Source organism: Sparus aurata, chromosome 11 (genome assembly GCF_900880675.1).
Source record: "Sparus aurata chromosome 11, fSpaAur1.1, whole genome shotgun sequence".
In the NCBI taxonomy this organism is placed as follows: Eukaryota; Metazoa; Chordata; class Actinopteri; order Spariformes; family Sparidae; genus Sparus; species Sparus aurata.
Window position 1 is genome coordinate 3951786 of NC_044197.1, and position 16201 is coordinate 3967986.

A 16201-nucleotide genomic window follows, 5' to 3' on the forward strand; every position below is an offset into this window, starting at 1 on the left:
AGTAGTCAGTTAGGTTAAGGCTCCACGATGAATTGGTTAGGAAGACATCATGCTTGGGATTAAAACATTCAGTCTTTTAATATAACTTGCAGAAGTGATTCAGCTCATGTTCCTTATGTGTGTTATGCTACAAGACTGAATGTTACGTGATTACGTGTGACGTGTTATTACGTTTTTTTACTCGTACCACCGCCTCGAGAAGTGTTTTACTCCATAAAACTTTTACTTTTTCAGCAACTCAGTCACCTACTTTACATAATGTACTTGAATGAATACATGAATTTGAGCAGGTCGCCTAACTACAGGTCTCATTTCTGAATAAATTGAAAAATAAATTTTTCCCTGATCCTTTCACATCAGAGACATGAGGGGTAAACAGTTGCACCTTAAACTAAACGGTTACACAGATACATGTACAGAAAAGCAATTACATTTTAATGGGATAAAGTGAGGACTGTAATATGAAAATATCTAAATGAAATAATTCCAGACTCCTCCCGTAAGAGCGACTTCTCCCTCAGAGACACCGATGACTTAACGTTTGAGTAGTTTATAAAAGCAGCACAACTGTATGCTCAGTGCATCGTCAAGTCAGTCCTCCCGAGCATCCTCCAGTTTCAGGTTGTCTCCTCTAAACTCAGAACGTGTCTGTGAGTCGACATGAACAGCAACCTCAGTTTGTCAGAGATCTGTTTACAGCGGCTTCAAAGTTTGCAAAGCCCGTGAGAGATATAAACTCTGCCCTCATCCGTACGTTACCAGGCCTCATCTTTATACAGGGTACGTACGAAACCTTATCCTGCAGGGCCGGAGAGCTCTGGGCCGGAGATTTTTATTTATTTTCTTCCTCTTTCATTGTCTGTCGGTGCTTTAGCTTCTCCTTTTTGTGTTACACGCTGAAAATAAGAAGAGAATACAGGGCGGACATGGTCAGAGATGAAATCAGGTGTTGCTCTGTCGGGCGCTCAAGCATCCTCGTCGTGCATTTTTTATTGTTAGTGGGAAAATCATTTGGTCACTACTCGCGGTTGTTGCAAGAACAGAATGATATGCTTCTTCTTACTTTCTTTTTTAAGTTTTTCGCTGTTTTGCTATACCAGTATTTGGTTTTGGGTGATGTGTTTTTGTGTGACCTGTATCGGCTGGTTGTTAATCACAGGCCTGCAGATGTCTCAGTCATGCTGAGGAAAGCCTCGTGCTGAAACCCATCTGTCGCCTTCTGCTGTCAGCTCACAAGAACAACCACGATGTCGACACGGAGGCAGGTACGCCGGAGCAACATAAAGCGAGCGTTAATCAGCTGAAGGTGACAAGAACTGCCAAGAGGAAAGGGAAGTAGAAGAATAGCACAAAAGTTGAGGACAAATACAGGGACGCTGGGAGCAGGGCGGTTAACGAGGCTGATGAAATAAGACCGGGAGGGGGAACAAGACACACCATGATGTAACTGAAACTATTACATCTGCTGCATCGTTAAACGTGTAACATACTTACCTGCAATAACTGATGGCTTCATTTGATATTCTGTGACTTTTGCACGCCGGTTCTTTGGTTTGTCTTACAGTCAGCGATCTGGAGCAGCTTCAGAAAACACAAGCAGCGTCGGGCTTCTTGTCTCGTAGTTTTCTCCTAACACACACAAATAAATCCTGATCCCACAACAAATTCTGTAACAGAGAAACATCAAAACTGAACTGAGATTGGAGATAGAGTGTGTTCAGGATCTGGAGGTGTGTAAGCATGAAAAAGAGTCACATTGTCCGAGAGGCTGTCTTCCAGAGCGACGTGTCTTTTTAGAAACAAATGTCTTGGCTTCACTGCTGTTGTCAAAATGAAGTAACGTCGTCTTACTCTTGATGTTTCTACAGTTACTCAGTTGCGCGTCTGCGGTGAAGGAAATAAATATTCGTGTGTGTTTTTGGAGAGTTTGTTTGCTCTCACTGGACATGAATTTTAATCACGAGGCTCTGGGAAGTCACTGGAGGCACCTGACAGAAAAGTGTTTACAGGTCTTTCATTTCCATGCAAATGCATCTTCTGCTTTTTTTTAAATAATAAAACAAAACATAGAATAAACCACAGCTGACGTGCTGAAGGAGTTGAGGGACAAAGAAAGACGAATGAAACTCAGGTGGACAGGAAACCAGACTGTGTCGCTGCCCTGTGGGGTTTTTATTAACACCTTTCATTCAGAATTTTCAAGGAAGGGAAAGACTCTAATCACATACAGTGTGCAACATGGTGGAAGTGCTACTCCGGATTAAACCCATCCTGAGGGTGCAGTGAGCAGCGACTGCACCTACGGACCTCCTCCAGATCTGAGCCAGTGCCAATTAACCAAGTGTCCAAAATCACTTTACAATCTGTACAGTTAACAACATCCTTCAACCGTCTGCTGGAGTCAGGAAAAATCTCCCCAACTTCCCTATTCCCTGACTACTGTCAGAACAAGAGCAGGAAAATGCAAACATAAGTAATAAACGTTCTTCTGTGGACAGATGCAGCAGGAAAACGTGAAACTTGTTTTAGCCACCTAAAAGACGGCTCGTCTTCTAAAAACAGTATCAGTATCATCAGTTTCTGCACTGCTGCTGTCACATGGCTGCATAACTTTACTCCAGACAAACATCAAAAATATTTAAATAAAAACTTCTGATTCTACAGTTGAGGGGAAATCGTTTCTATGATGCAGCATGTAGCGATGAAATTAATGTGTCAAGTCTTTTTAATTTGAAGTCCAGGATCGTTCTGAGCATCAAACAAATAGGGTCTAATGTACATTATTATTCACATCATAACTCGGCAGTGATGTGGAAATGAGATGATGATCAATCTAGCATTAAAGAGTAATTGATGACTTAGTTGTTAATCAATAATAATCATTGTGCAGCCTTGGCGCATGTAGACGGAGGGTCAACCTCGTCTCTCAGCGCTGCTCGTCATCCATATTGGCCCCACATGCAGTTTTCTTTAATTAGATGATGTTTCAGCCCTTAACTTGTGTTGATCTTGACCTGCAGAGCTTTTGAGAGTCAAAACATCATCTAATTAATGAAAACTGTGTGCAACACTTTCTAGACTGCTGTCAGTGATCGGCGCCTCATTAAAGGTGTGCGTTACCTTTCTGTGACACCCCTCATGAGGCGTCAGCTAATTTGAGTTTTAAAGGTTGTTGATGACATTCAGCGAGTATAGGTGACATCCCGTCTCCCTCCCTGCCATTTAATTCAGGTAACAACACCGCTGTTTGTCGAATCATCTGCTCCCTCAAGCTGTTGACCTTTTGTTCGCTAGCTGACTATGCTAATAATAATAATAATAATATTACATTTTATTTGATGGTGACTGTCGCGGCACTCAAGGTCGCCTTACATCAAGTACAAAACAATCAATAAACAATAAGAATTAATAAAAACAGCAGCATAGTCAACAATAAAAACATTTGATAAGGCTAGCAAACAACATTGTGGCTAATGCTAGCTAGCTATCTAACATTACGGTGATACCAACAGCGTTTTACTATTGGCTGACAAACCTTGTAAGAAGCTGGAACCAACCGTCAGAACTTTTCACGTAAACTAAACAATAATTTTGGACCCAACAAACCATCATGATGTTCTGCAGCTTCTGTGAGCTCTGCAGATGACCAAGCAATCAGAACCGGTCCGTTCTGCAGAGGCACATTTTGAACTAACCAGTCAAACAAATTACAAAAAAAGCCTGATGATTTAATGACAAAAAGATGAAAGAAAATCGTTCTGGTTTTTGTTCCATTCTCGGAACGGGCTGATTTCATTATAGACATCTTGACAATGCCCTGCAAATGTTCCTTCTTCGTTATTTTTTTTTTTAATTTAACATCAGGTTCCTCTTCACCAGCTGTCTAATGGACTCTCTAAAATTACCCGTGACTAACATTTCCTCTTCTCTCTTCTCCACAGGAAGTGAAGTACTTCCAGTTTCCAGGAGAGCTGCTGATGAGGATGTTGAAGATGCTGATTCTCCCGCTCGTCGTCTCCAGGTACTGACGACCGTCTTCCATCACGCCATTATAACCCTCACAGCTTTAGTCCATTCACCACTTGGATTAACACACCTCGAGTTTTCTAATGTATTTTGTGAATTATGATATTCTGAGGACCGTCTGGAAACAAATTATGTGACTCAGCCAGGGTAAGATGGAAAAATTCACCAGCCAACAATATTGTCATCCAATACGTCTGCATACGAATTTAATATTTAATTATTATGAAAAACGCTCCAGCAAAACAAGATTCTTTTTAGAGAATTTTTCAAATCTGCTTGTGGAATAAACTAATAGGATGTTGTTATGATTTTAGCATCTAATACTTATAAATGCTGTAGTGAAAGAACGCGACATTCACATATTTTTACGAAGAAAAACACCAGAAAAAAACAGAAACTTTACTGTTTTAAACAAAGTTTCTGGCCTTTTAAGTATAGATTTTTGAGTTGTACGAGGCGTACTTGAATTCACCACAAAGTCCTTGTCCCCCATGTGTGTCACACACCGACACAGCAGGAATAAAACACGGCATAGTTGTGTGTTTTCCTTAAGAATAGGCAGGTATAGGGAGGGATATGCACACATCGGCAGCAGAAAATACTTTCTCCATGAAGGACGTTCAATGAAGGTTCACCTAAACCAGTGGAATACAGCAGGAAGTTGTTGACTAGTCCGTGAGTCCGTGAGGAAGAATCTTCTTATACATCCATGGCAGCGTATAGATGAGCACCATGAACACTTAAGAGCTGTCAGTGCAAGGTCGTTAATGATAAAGTTTGAGTTTCTGTCAGTTGCTGCAGGTTCTTGCCTGTTGTGATAAAACCCTCACCGCTCAGTTTCTGTTACGGGTTCTCGAGGACTTCAGACTGGTATTTGTTTTCAACATAACAGCAGAGAAGCCTTGTGCAAAGTGACAGGGAGACTCCTTCAAGAAGATGCGTTTATCTCATTTGTTGGACTTCAAGGACGCACATAATCGCTCATTTAATCTTGACTTTCTGTCAAGGCCTGTTCGGACACGTCGGGTTATACTGCGGTTATTGACGTGTTGAGGTAAAAGCAGGTTGCAGACAGATCGCAAGGACGTACTGATAATGAAGTTGGCACCGGGGGGCTCGTAGGTGGACAGTTTCTTTGTTGAAGTGCACATTAAATGATGCTTTGATGTGAAACCATCTTCATCAGCTTTGCCGCTCTGAAGAAATGTAATTTGCGGCCTCATAAGTGTCCGTGTGCTCAAATTCTCCCGCCTATAATCAATATGTTGAAGTGAAATGTCTCTCAAACATCTGGTCCACTCAGTGAGGTCTCGCTGCTGGTTATACAGGGTATTAACAAAAACCCCAGGAGAACGTTCATATGCTGGATGGAAGATATTGGTTTTCACACAATATCAGCCTGTTAGTAGCCTGACCAGGCGAACATAGTGTGTGTGCCACTATATTGTACCAGTTGCACGTACTGGTTGTCCATCAACTCCCACCAGCTGTTCCAGACACGCGCAACCGCAGTTATACGTAAGTGTTATAAACACAACAACAGACAGACAGAAGGTTACTGTTCCAAACCCAAAGATTAGAAGAAGTGCTTGGATTTGTTTGTTTTTTAAGATTTTGGTGCTGGTGTCAAAACCAAGTGTTTTATAAGGAAAATTAAGCGGTCGTTATGTTGTTGTTTCGTTGTGTGACTTCCTGTCTGCGTCTTGCTGAATTCGCCTTAATTGACGTGTCGCGCTCCGACATTCGGCAGAAATAGAAACCCTGTGTGCCAGTGGAAGTGAATACATAGACTAGAGTGAAACCGATCAGCTGCACTGCCGTGGTGGATCTGACACGTACTGAGCACGGACCTGCGGATTTTTGTGGTTATTATCATAATTCATTGTTTTATCCCATGTAGTGTTTCATCGTGTACAAAAAAAACCCGACACCACATCCCGAACGTCTCCCCATGCATCAGATTTTCAGTAAATTGTTACATTACAAGAGTGCTGCCATTAAAAAGTAACTTGTTTGCATTGTTGCGTTACTTACTGAGTTTTAGAGCACTTTTGTGATTCTTTGCCACGCTGCTGCTTATATAACTCAGCGGAAGTTTAACTTTAAGTGTAATTACCCTACCAACATTAGATAAGACAGAACTTTATAAATATAAAAGAAACGTCAGTAAAGGATGAGATAGAGCTTTATGAATCTAAAAGAAAAATGAATGTGTTAAATTCTACAACCTCTAATCTGAAACCCTGCAGGCTGACAATAACAGGATGACAGATTCAATATCTCCTTGACAGCACTTCACTTATCTGTAACGTTTGAATACAAAACATAACGTCGAGTGGGTACAATTTCATTACATTTGCAAAAGTTGAATGATTGGAAGTGCATAAAAAATTTAAAAAGTAAACTTTCTTTTTAACAAGCAAATATTGAACTAGATCAATAAACATTTATGTTGCCTTGGATACTCTCATTCAACTGTACAGCTGCTATATGTATGTATCATCACTGTGTGTGTGTGTGTGTGTGTGTGTGTGTGTGTGTGTTTTGCATCATGTCTCTGAATGAAAGCAGTTGAGGGGATTGAGTGTTGATGTTTGCATTCACTAGCGACGTCCAACAAACATCGCTGTCCCTGATGTGATTTCACGCAACTTGAACACAATACAAAGGACTGAATGGATTAGAAGAGGCAGAAGTAAAGACTTCTGCTCAACACCGGCTACACAAAACAAAAGCGATGCACTGAAGAAACCGACAGTGCTTTAAAATGTGGAGGCACATCTTTCCTTAAAGAATCACGTCGTACGTAGTCTCAGATCTCCAGCGGCTATGACCGAACCCACAATGTGTGATGGTTATGTATTCCATAGAATGCTACGAGATGAACTTCATATTTCAGTATGCATTCAATATTGTCAAACCTCAAAAGTCCTCACAAAGAAAAGTGCATCTTTGAAGAACAACTTTTGAAATTTGAAGTTAATACAGCAGAAGTTACTTATGTCTTTCCACAAAGTTTACCACAGTTTGTATATATAAATGCAGTACGGAGGCAACGGGATTCGCTTGAGTTTCTTGAGATGCCAATTGCGGCAAAATAACATACACGGATCAGCCACGACATGAAAACCACCGACAGGGGAGGGGAATTACACTGATCATCTTGTTACATGGCAATGTTCTGCTGGGAGACTTTGGGTCCATTCATGTCGATACCACTTAACACATCAACCCAACTAAACACTGTTGCCGTGCTCCCACGATGGCAGCGAACAGTTATTAGAAAGAATGTCGTCCTGTTAATAGAGACGTCAGGACGGAGAAAAGCTTCTGTTTGTCATTTCAGAGCGAACAGACAGACAACATAGTTTGATGCATCATTTGGAAAACATATTGGATACTTTAGCAATAAAATAGCAACACCGTAAAAAAAAAACATCAATGTCCAACTGAGGTTTAAATTCACATCTGACAACAATTACCCGACGGTAGCAGCTTTTCTGGGGCTTCTGATTATATCTAACGATCTTCCTCAGCAGGTGAGGACTGTTTCACTTGTTACGTTAGCTTCAAACATTTGCAAAAACAATCTCATCGCAACGTTTTGGGGGCTTATAGGTTTTAAACCTGCAATTGGGCAATGGGTAAACTCAATTTTTTCAGAAGAGGATCCTGTTTAAGATTGTTCAACTCAGGTTTTTACATAGATTGCAGGATTACATACTCCTGTACAGCTTAAAGGTCAACTTTGTAAGAAAGCCGATGTTTGAGTCTCATTCCTAACTCGTCAGATACCTATGCTTTGGGACCGCGGCTGACCTGACCTACAATTCCCAAGCGTTCGTATTTGACAAGTTGAGATAAGGCTCTAAAATCAACTCTCACACAAAGTTGACCTTTAAGAAAATTGTCCAAGGTCTTGGCCTCACCAGATACAGTGGCTTCACTCAGAAATCCATCGTTAACAAGCTGCTGGAAAAGCAACATCATGAATTTCACGGACACACGATGATAATGAATGAAATGCACCTAAATCGTCAAAGCACTGTCAGTCTAACTGTGTGTTTCCTTTTCCAGTTTGATGTCAGGACTGGCAGCCCTCGACGCCAAGTGTTCCAGTCGGCTCGGTCTGATCACGGTGTCTTATTACCTGTGGACCACCTTTGTGGCGGTGATAGTGGGGATCATCATGGTCTCCATCATCCACCCGGGTGGTGCGGCCCAGAAGGAGGACTCTGAGGACAGCGGCAAGCCCATCATGAGTTCTGCTGACGCTCTGCTGGATCTCATCCGGTAAGAGCACGAGTGTCCGTCTGACCAACGCGCCGCCACGAGCGACTGATTCATAGTTAATGATTTTTTAAATGACGGCAGTTAGAGTACAAGTTTAGCACACGCTGTTCAACTTTCTGGCATAAAGGAGCATTAGCGGAAGTCTGTATCCAACATATCAAGTGGTGCATTTATTGGTCATCACGCGTTCACATGTCGGAGGATAATTAAGGTAGTGAACAGCCAGAGATTGTGAGGGTTTGTGCGTCACTGCTCAAAGAAATTACACCTTCTGAGAGATGGATTATAGATTATACAGCGACTGAGCTGCAGGAGATTTCTGTTGTCGGGGGTTTAAAGGAAAAGTATGGAGCTGAACATGCATTCATCCATCCGTCCGTTCATGAATCAACCAGTATAGGTCAGCATCCAAAAATAGACGCAAATCAACTGTATTCACAGGCTGAGTTCTGCCTTTAATGACCAATGAATATACAGTGTGTGTTATAGCTGCTGTAGTGCCTGCTGATTGCACTCTGGAGTTACATCTTTCAGCTTTCTCATGAACTGCTCGATGCAATCTCAAAACGTTAACCTCAGGTCAGTGTGAACGACACTGTGGAAAGGAAGGGTTAACCCTCAACCTTTCTGTACATCGTGTGCACCTAACAGTTATTATTCTCTTTATCATTTAGAAGTTTATTCTAAATTGCATGATTAAAATAACCATTGATTTATCAGAAAATAACAGCTGCTGCAGGTCACAGGAGTTCGATGACCCCTATTTTCTTTTAGTATGACCTCAGCAACTGGCCAATTCTTACATATTGCAACTTTAAGTGAGTGAATCAATGAAAACAATCAAATAAACAGAAAGGCGTCAGTAAAATGGTTTGAATCCTGAGAGAAACGTGTCCTTCCATTGTTTAATTATGCTGTCAATCAACAGTGTCTGCTCCTATTGGCTAGTTTACCTGCTTCCACCTCTGATTTTGTTTGTCCTGCGTCGATCTTCCTCGTGTGGCCGCCATGTTTGAGAGGTCGAGATCCAGTAAATGTTTTCTTTCTTCAAGATACATTCAACAAAATTCACTTCCTGGAGTCACCAGATTTACGCTGGCCAAGGGGTGAAGTCTTTAAGATCACTACGATCAGGACGTACAAAAACACTGACATCATAATAAATAAAACCAATTAAACAATCAATGAGAGGCATAAAAAAGGCTTGGAACAGAAATATAATGCTCATTTTGTGGCTCATCATTATATTTTGGTTACTTCTTGCATAGGTTTACATGTTTTTGTGCTCAAAAAACAGTTTTCTCATGTTGTTTTCCGCCTCTGTCTGAAATTCTCTGAAAGTTTAAGAAGTTTTAAGACTTTTTACATGCGCGAGAACTTATATAACATTGAAAGAAAGGACAATGCAACTGGAAAAAATGGATAAAACATCATGGTTGGGAAATTCTCAAACACTTTCTCCAACTGCTCTGTCTTTACTCTCCTGGTATCGTACATTTTTCACAGCACAACCAACACTGAGGAACAGAAGAATACAGAATAAATCCATGTGTTGTATAAACTGCATGTTCCCACCGTGATGTTTCTGCCTCCTGACATCTGTGACCTGCTGTCAACAGAAACGTGTGGAAACACATAATAGCTCTGAGACAGCGTGCGGGATTTAAGATGGAACCACAGCAGCGGTATGCTTCAGGAGTTTATTGGGAAAAAAAGTGTTAAACATACGTGGTTTTATTGTTTGAGTGCCGTCGGCGATGCAGTTTTTCAACTCTGAAGCTCGTCTGTGAGCTCTGGTGTTACAATAGAAATGATAAGGAATAACTGATTCGAAAAATCTATTGTTTTATTGTAATTACAACTTTCTGGAGCAGACGTCATCCTCACAACATCCTACTTTGTTTTTTTTTTGTTTTTTTTGTTTTCAGATTTTGTGGATTTGCCCTCAAATCCTGAGACAGGATTAAAAAGATTGTGTGTATTAAGCCTTTCTGTCCCCGTATTCTGGGATGACTTCATTGTTGACAAAAAAAAAGGGAAAAAAACATTTAATCTTCTTTAATAGAAGATGTTACTCCGTTTCTAAAACCCAGCATCGGTAAACAGGACTATTAGCGGTCACCTGTCATGCACTGTGCTTCCGGAAAGTATTTGTTTTAGTCGTCTGATCCGAGCTTTTTATTTTCTTGCTGTGGAGCGCCGGCGGTGAGTGCGTCTGAATCAAGGCCATCCATCAGTCGCTTTGTGTGGGCAGGCGGACAGGATCAGCTGGTGACCTTGAGAAAGCAGTCAGCGTAATGAAGGACAGGTTGGAAATGTGAACGTGCAGCAAATGTGAGCAAAAAAAAAATCAGCAAGGAAAGACGCAGACAGGAACACCAAAACAACAAGATCGTCATTTTATCCATTTTCAATCTGGAAAAAAAAATGTTTTGATTGTTGTTTTTCTGTCTTTTTCTCTGCTGAGTCAAAGTTGAGTCATAAGGAGACGTCAAAACAAACTACTCAGGCAGGAAGGTTCACCGGCAGACGGACGCAGTTAATGGATTTATTTATTTTTCCATTTATTTTTCAGACAATTCTATTTAGTGATCGCCGTCGGGATGTTAAGAGACATTTCTACATACATAACAAAAATGCTTCTGCAGACAATGTCGTATAAAGTACCCCAAAGTTATACTTGAGTTAAAATAAAGATATTGACTGTTTTGGTTAACATTGGCTCACGTATGTAGGGATCGATAAACAGTGATGAAGAAGACGGGAAGTATCATTCTGAATAACTACGAACATGATGTGAGATGTAGCAGTTGATTTTAAACCTGGATTCTCAATTAAATGATCTATTTTATTTGTGTTTTCTATGTTATTATCATGCTGTATAAACGTTAATAATCTCATTGTCCAAAACAATCACAAGTGTTTTATCTGGACCCTGTCGATGATTTACTGCTTTTTGATTTGCGCCGATGTAAGAACCTGCACAACATTTCAGCTTTGTCATGAAGAAGGATCTGCAAGCTCCTTTCTAAAAACAGGTCGTCTGTATCCTGCATTGGTTTGAAGTTTGAAGCTTTATCACCAACGCTTAATCCTGATGACGCAAAAGGCGGGCGACTAAAACTAGAAACCAAGAGGAATGAAACACCTGAGTACAAAACAGTAAGACACAAGGAACAAGCTACACTCACAAGCTCCTCACACGGTCCCATTTTCCAGAGTTGGGAAGTTGTTCTTCCGACTCCAGTGTGTTCACGTGCGTCATGTGGGAATGTGGGAGCAACATGGACGCTAAAAAGAGGTCATTTTGCACAATACGTGACTTTGGTAAATGTCTCTTACCATCAACATCAACTGAAGCTTTCTCCATCTTTTCCGAGTTCTGGTTCCAACTTGAGGGGGTTTTTCACATCGGCTGTAAACAAGAAAACAGTCGTAAAAAACCTTTTACAAAAATTCCGACAGCAGGAGGTAAACCAGGTCTCGGGACCGGAGCGGGGCGTAAAAACACAGGACAGCAGACAGAATCTGATTTGTTGGAACTTGACAGCAGAGTGTTTTAATACGTGTGTCTTTGTCTTTCAGCAACATGTTCCCAGCTAATCTGGTCCAGGCCACATTTCAGCAGGTGAGACATCACGCAGCACGTTCAGACACAAAGCCTGCAGCTTTTAAAAGGAAACTGAATGCATCTTTTATCTGCTTCTGTTTTGTTTTGTTGTTTTTTTTTTATGGGCAACAGTATCGAACAAGTAGCCAGTACATTGTGAAGCCCAAACCAACAGTGAGTCAGTCGGAGTCCACCACGCGGCGAGCGCTCATCTACGGGATCCAGGACGATAACGGAACTGACATCCAGAACTTCGCCCTCGATCTGACGCCACCTCCTGATGTGCTCATACGCACTCGTGAAGGGACGAGTGACGGAATGAACGTCCTCGGAATTGTTATATTTTCTGCCACCATGGGTAAAAAAAAAAACGGAATTATTCCTCTCGACATATCGTTGCAAATGAGAACGCTTTTAAAGATTGTGCTGTAAACGTCCGCAGGTATTATGCTGGGGAGGATGGGGCCAAACGGCAGCGCGCTGGTGAACTTCTGCCAGAGCCTGAATGAAGCCGTCCTTCGGATTGTTGCCATTGTTATATGGTAATGACTTCTTTTAAACAAGCTGTTTTGCTATTAGAACTTCTACACGGGTTTCATCTTTACAAAAGTTATGAGCACTCAGGACAAGACTTCAAAATATGCCTGACACAGATGTGTGGTAGATATATAGTATATATAGTTGCTGTAGGACCCAAAAGCAGACACCAGGCAGGAACTGAGAGATGGTAGAGAGGTATTTATTAAAGCACGACGAGGAGCTGGAGGTAGAGGTGAAAAGCCTGGGTGAGCGTACCAGGTGCTCAGGTGTGTGTGATCATGGACACTAGTGGAAGCTGCAGTTTGTTCCACCCGATCCACCCGAGCTAGTCGGTACAGCCTTGAGTCTATCAAGCAGTAAAACAGTGAACCTACACCTGTGACAGCTGACGGAGGTGGCGAATTGACCATGAATGAACATAAACGACAAAGATGGCTGCCGTTAGCACTCACTCTCTGTCAAGCTTCTACATTAGCATTGAGAAATTTGCGTAAACTTGCCATTCTTGTTCCACCTACAGCTTTATCACTACATCACCTGGACTTTATAGTCAAATCCAACACTTCTATATATTTTACATAAGTGAACAGCCACTGGTTCTGACTTTGAGCTCCTCCTCATCCTGACAGGTACTTCCCATTCGGCATCGTGTTCCTAGTCGCCGGTAAAATCCTGGAGATGAGCGATCCGTCGGCGATGGGAAAAAAGCTGGGCTTCTACGCCGTCACCGTGGTGTTCGGGCTGGTGCTGCACGGCTTGTTCATTCTGCCCGCCATGTACTTCTTCATCACCAAAAAGAGCCCCATCGTCTACATACGGGGGATCCTGCAAGCCCTGCTCATCGCCCTGGCAACCTCCTCCAGGTAAAAAGGAAATCAACAAATATGTAACTCAACCCGTTTGTACCATCAGTCCAACGTGGCTGCCTGGAAGGAAGGGACGCCACGGAATAAGGATCTAAAACACGACATAGCGCTCTGGAAAAAAGCTCCTCGGCGATGAAAATTCTGGGATTTTTATGTGAACTGGGTAAAACACATAAAAACTGAGTGTGGTCCATTAAATTTGAGGATCTTTACATGTGAAATCTTGTGGCAGACTGGAGAGATGAATGTGCTTCAGCTTGTTCAGGCTTCTTTTTTTTTTTAAAGCCATCTGCTGCATGATTGAAAAAAAAAAGGCTGAACCAAACCTGTTAACACGCTTGTTTCCTTTGACCTCCTCAGCTCCGCCACGCTGCCTATAACCTTCAAGTGCCTCTTAGAGAACAACCACATCGACCGCCGCATCATCCGTTTCGTGCTCCCCGTGGGCGCCACCATCAACATGGACGGCACCGCTCTCTACGAGGCCGTGGCAGCGATATTCATCGCACAAGTTAATAATTACGAGCTGGACTTTGGCCAGATCATCACCATCAGGTCAGTGGAGCGTGCGAGCCACCATCTGTGACTTTAAGCTCATTAACGTGCCAAACACATCATCTGGATTTTAAAGCGATGATATCCCCAACAATAAATTCTTCAGGCTGAAGAGCAGATATACAATATAGCATATTTAAACATCTGGTATTTAAAATATATCCACTCTCCCTTTTTTTGTGTGTTTTTATGTCGTTTTCTGACGTTAGTAGTTGTTTGAACTTGAAACATACGTACAGTGAGGACGCAAAGATGGATCTGAGGTTCTCTTTATGTTAAATACTTTTAATTGTACTTTAAAGTACAAGACGATGCAGAATAATTCCCTCCTCTGCCATAAACTGATATTCACCAGCGTCTGAGTGACAATAGGTGCAGCAGATTTAACTAAATGTATGTCACTCTCCTTTAAAACTGTAGGAAACATGATTTCTTCCCTCCGGGACGTGTGATATTTTCAGTATTTCACTCTGTTCTCCATTTTTTTGTCAGTCTTTCACTCACTGAAGAGTGCAAAGTGCGACAGTTGAGCAGAGAACAGGCTGTGATAAACTGCAAAAAATAGGAATTGCAATAGATCCGAAGAAATGCAGGAAAATTGTGCTCCCGGGGGGGAAACCGAGAGAGGGCGATCCAATCAGGTGCAGAAGAGGAAAGTAACAGTAAATACACTGAAGGTCACCGATGAGCGGCTGAACCCTGCACTCGAATATTTCATGGCGGTATATTGTAGCTGGGATCCTGAAAGCGGAGAAAAGCTTCTTGACGAGGCTGCTCGAGTGATTCACAATGAGATGGAGAGGACGGCAGAGCGTACTGAGCATCGCAGAGGAACAATGATATACAAGATGCATTCAAATGGAAATCAGAACACGTTACAAGTGAGAGCACGCTGCGTTTCTGAATCCCCCCCACAAAAAGTCCAATTCCATCACAGGAGTGTCCAAACTTTTTTAATTAACTCTGATAATACTTCACATAGGGAGAGTTTGAATCAAGAGTCTGAATCGCTGGAATAAGAAAGGAAAAACATTCTTTATTCCAATTACATGAACCCCCAAATTAAAGGTCCCATTTGTGAGAAAAGTTGATTTTACCAACTTGTCAGACACTGAAGCTTTGGGATTGTAGGTTGGGTTGGTCGCCGTGCCAAAGAGTAAGTTTTTGGTGAGGTGTGGATGAGACTTCAAAATCATAAAAGGGACCTTTAAGGATTCAGTGTGCCTCAAACAAACTGGTTCAACTTAACGAGTGAACACATAAAATCAAATCATTCTTTTGTTGTGTCATATTTGTTCTTGTGCATGCGAAAGAATTTCAAAGTTAAAAAGGTCGAAGCCAACAGAAGCTCCCACAGAAAACCCTGCATCCGAAAAAGCCTCGTCAGTAGTCCCGCCTTTAATTCTGTGACTTTGTGACATCACACTACGTCACCATGTCACACGTTTGGTATTCAGGGGGAGGGGTTAAGGAGACAGGAGCTGAAACAGTGTGTTTTTTGAGCACTAAGGCATGTAAACATCTTCTAGTAGTGACCCAAAATAACATTATGAACCTAGAATTTAGCATCATTTGTCTCCTTTAAGGCAAAAATGTTTTTATCTGATGTGTGTTTGCATCCACGCTGATCCTCAAAAGACTTTCTGTGAACTGTGGAGCAAACAACACAGTGACGAGTCTGTAAAATCACTGAGTGAATCTTGAACTTGTCTCGTCTCGTCTCACGTTGAAGACTTGTTATTATATTTTGCACTCGGAGGAATAACACACCCCCTCAGTGTCGGGCGACCACGAACATCCTTTTATTAGATTAGATGTTCTTCATCGGCGCCGCGGGGGGGGAAACTCATTCTGCTCGGGGCAGCGTGACACAAACAGACACAACGATAAACAACACAACCATAAATGAGACTTCTTTCACTGCTGCGTCATGATGATTAATCCCTGAAAGCAAATATATATCTGTACCCGTAAAAATCAGGGTGATAATCCAATAATATTAAGCTGAGAATCGTCATATCAACACACCGTCACCATTTCACTGTAAACAAAGGTTGTGTGTTTCGTCCCTCAGTCGTCCTCTACGTCTCCTTTATCTGCCGCTGTGCGTCCGTCTATATAATTCCATACAGCAACTGTAGATTGAAACTATCCGCTTATCTAAGAGCCACGTGGCCTCGATAAACCAGCACATATCCCTGTCACGCCACTTGTTGACCTCTGACCCCCCCCAGCCCCCTCCTCACCGTCTCTCACCATCCAGCGGTGGGATCATCCCGTCGTCTGCTCTCCACACGGTCGCACACTCGAC

General features: G+C 42.0%; 1 protein-coding gene across 1 annotated transcript in view; it reads left to right on the plus strand.

Moving 5' to 3' along the window:
• Window positions 1-16201, plus strand: part of slc1a7b (solute carrier family 1 member 7b) — a 34743-nt gene that overhangs the window by 13357 nt on the left and 5185 nt on the right. Inside the window, exons 2-8 of the mRNA XM_030434538.1 lie at window positions 3942-4021; window positions 8104-8319; window positions 11905-11947; window positions 12062-12287; window positions 12372-12471; window positions 13099-13332; window positions 13696-13890. Of these exons, the coding sequence (XP_030290398.1) occupies window positions 3942-4021; window positions 8104-8319; window positions 11905-11947; window positions 12062-12287; window positions 12372-12471; window positions 13099-13332; window positions 13696-13890 (1094 nt within the window). The remainder of the gene's footprint in view (window positions 1-3941; window positions 4022-8103; window positions 8320-11904; window positions 11948-12061; window positions 12288-12371; window positions 12472-13098; window positions 13333-13695; window positions 13891-16201) is intronic.